At 26.1% G+C, this 3,440-nt stretch overlaps 1 protein-coding gene across 1 annotated transcript; it reads right to left on the reverse strand.

The window, feature by feature from the left end:
- Positions 1 to 1,338: 1,338 nt before the first annotated feature.
- On the reverse strand, positions 1,339 to 3,386 carry LOC105461518 (elongation of very long chain fatty acids protein AAEL008004-like; the record flags this gene model as incomplete). Its single annotated transcript, XM_011708019.1, has 3 exons — positions 1,339 to 2,623; positions 2,848 to 3,031; positions 3,306 to 3,386. Coding segments are annotated over 3 exons (612 nt in total), but the record flags the coding sequence as incomplete, so codon positions are not given.
- Between the last annotated feature and the right edge of the window lie 54 nt (positions 3,387 to 3,440).

Raw genomic sequence — 3,440 nt, forward strand, 5'->3', positions numbered from 1 at the left:
AAACATTGAAAATTTTCAATGTTTCAAAATGCTCAAAAGCACATACTCTTTCAGCATTTAACATATATTTCCCACATTGCTCTTTAACGTAAGTGTATTATCACACAAATATATATATATATATATATATATATATATATATGTGTGTGTGTGTGTGTGTGTGTGTGTACACTTGAATGTTTCATTCGTTAAATTTTATTGCTATGCACATAAAACATTTCATTACGCAAAGTTAAATAATAGCATAGTGACTAATGCAGCCCCCTAAATGTGCTGATGATACGACTCCTTTTTTCAAGGTTTTCAAAGTAGTTAGTCGATAAGTCGATGTTAGATGTATTGTTAATTTATATAGTTTACGATACATATACCATACATTTCTAATACAGCAGCTTGTATGAAAGAAGTTACATATACGTATATACATATTTGCACTTTCTGTAATAAATATTTAATTTTTTTGGTAACCAAATACTGCGTTGTTTTAAACAAAACTAATTTTTTAAATTTATTTTTGTAAGGGGGCCACATTACTATCCCTGCTTCTCTTTGATTCATTATGCAGTCTTGTTACATTTTTGTAATTTTTATATAATAATAATTTGTAAGTAATAAATATTTCATAACTTTGAATCTAAAGTCGATTGAACAATACTTCAATAAATGTAATCATTAAATTTTGCATGTAAATATTGATTATTAACAAATTATTGTACACAATTTATACAATTATACACAATTGTACAAAATGTAAATGGGCAGCCATAATACCCACTCTTCTTCCATTAAAATTATTGTAAAATTAATGCTACAGCACGATATCGAAATTTTAATATTAAAAAATATAGTTAAAATTCAAATGTTAAAAGCTAAGTTAAATTATTTATTATAATCTTTCATTTTAAGTATTTCTAAGTTATATGTAGATTGTAGATGAAATACAAATTACGGCTTAATATCAATTAATATACGTATCTATCTACAGAACACATTATATTTATAATATAATTAAATATATTTTTAATTAAATGTACTTATGTATACCTATATACTAGAAAAAAAGAAAAAAGATATTGTTAAGATTATAAATGACTACATATATAAATAACACTTTATAATAATAACGATTTTATTTACTATTTAATATCAATATTAAAAATTATTAATTAATATTAATATTAAAAATCTGTTATATGACTTTTACATAACCATAATACGTGTACATATACGTGTACATATACATATGTATAATACGTATATATGGATACAATAAATGTCTTTGAAAATAAATGTAACTCTAATTGTAAGTTAAAATAAAAATTGCTATACAACTCGCAATTATCTCTCTCTTAACTTTAATTAACTTTAATGTTTATCATATTTCGTACAATGTTGCAAAACCTGTTAATATTGTTATTATATAATAATAATTGGACGAATATAAAATATATGTATATATGTATATGTATATTTAATATAACTCACGTTTTAGTTAACATTGTTTACCAACTATTATATATATAGTAGTTGAAAAATAATACTAAAAGTAAGTTGTATTTATCAAAGAAAAATAAAAAAAATATATACCTATATATAAGTACAGTTTTTATATATATAAATGCATACACTATGCTCCTATCGCCCATATTACATCTTAGATATTTCTGTACCTATTTTATACATATTGATTAGTTGAGTTACAATTATATGACATTGTTGCAATGAAATATGTGCTATAAAATTTGTTATTATCAGCGAAAAGCTGTAGATGTGAGAAAGTATAATTGCGAAAAATTATTTTATAGTCATTTTTACTATTGTATTATGCAAATAAATTGTTATTATTTTTAATTTTATAGGAAAACAGTCTCTTAATTTTAGATGTTAATGATTTGCGTGTTATTTTTCCAATATGACGATATATAGCAAACAAATTTCTCAAAATTGTGACTTGATAGAGCAATTTGGTAAATGGTAGATGGCGCATATAATTTAGTGCCCGAAGAACTACGAGAAATGATTACTTTTGTTCTAGTATTTACTATTTTATTTTTTGTTGCGTAATGTAATAGATTGATCAAAATGGAGATACGAAATATTTGGTGCATTAAAGATATTTCGAACTAACATAACAAGCGTGAAATAATAATCTGATTAGATCATCTTTATGAATCGCGAGTAATTAATATTTAATTTTGACAAACGTTTGTAACAATGTGAATAATAAAATAAAGTAAAAAAAGATCAAGCATTAAACGAGATAATGCATTTCGAATCTACTGCTCTTTCGATTTTCCATTCGAGATTTCAGCGATGACACCGTTTATTTTCGTATTTGTTGTTGTTGTTTTGATCGCTGGTTTTTTCTTGACGTATGCTTTATAATAAAAGTCTCCAAATAATATCATCATGAACAAATTCTGCGGTACCATTACATACGCCGGCCACATTGGAAAGCCGCAATCTTTCACCCAGGCTAACTGTAAATAGCGTAAAGTAATCAGGAAAAATTGGACCAGCTGCAGCTGAGTGATGTACTTCTTCCACGAGCCTGTGTTTATCTTCATGGACGTTAGCAGATAGTGCGTGTACATTATTACGTGAACAAATGTATTAAGTAATCCTGAAATGCAACGTTAGCAATTAGCTAATAATCGTCGTAAAATAGTAGAAAATTTTCTCATCTCTACATTATTCATCTTATGCTTACATTGACTGTAATTTTTATATTAAAGAAGACAAGATTTATCTAATTATATTGCTAAATTTATTATGTATTTCAAATTAAAACATGAATATAGATGAATAACTTTTGTAAAACAAATTTTCGAACTTGTTTGTACAAACCTAGGAAAGTAACATGACCACCAGGCAGATATTTAACGGCACCCCAAGCACCCATTAAGATGCCAATGTGATGATACAGGTGAAGAAACGTCACTTGGTTCTGCTTTTTTCTGAGTACGAAAAAGATGGTGTCCATCAAATCCAGTATCTTGATTAAGAAATACGACCAGCACAATCTGGTGACCTGTATAGTAGACAGATATATGTAATAAATATGAATCCGTCGATTTCCTTCCTTACATCTTATTTTTACAGAAAACGAAAGTAAACATATTTTTCTTATGTAAACTTAAAAATAATAAATACACTACTTTAAACTGCACAAAATGCATTTGACAGTGTAAATAAATAAATTTAAATCAACAATATAAATGAATATACTTCAATATATTTGAAATTATATAGTTCTAAATGTAAAAATTTAATTTCTGACTTATTTTTACAATTTTTACAATTACCTTTATGGCCTTTGGAGTATTCGAATAATCGATAGGCTCGCAAAAGTAATTAAACTCTCCTAACCAACCTTCTGTTAATGCCTAAAATGTGTAATCACCATGTAAACTTTTTAACAGAGAGAGAGAGAGAGAGAG

The sequence above is a fragment of the Wasmannia auropunctata genome, unplaced genomic scaffold (assembly GCF_000956235.1).
Source record: "Wasmannia auropunctata unplaced genomic scaffold, wasmannia.A_1.0 LD285841.1, whole genome shotgun sequence".
NCBI lineage: Eukaryota > Metazoa > Arthropoda > Insecta > Hymenoptera > Formicidae > Wasmannia > Wasmannia auropunctata.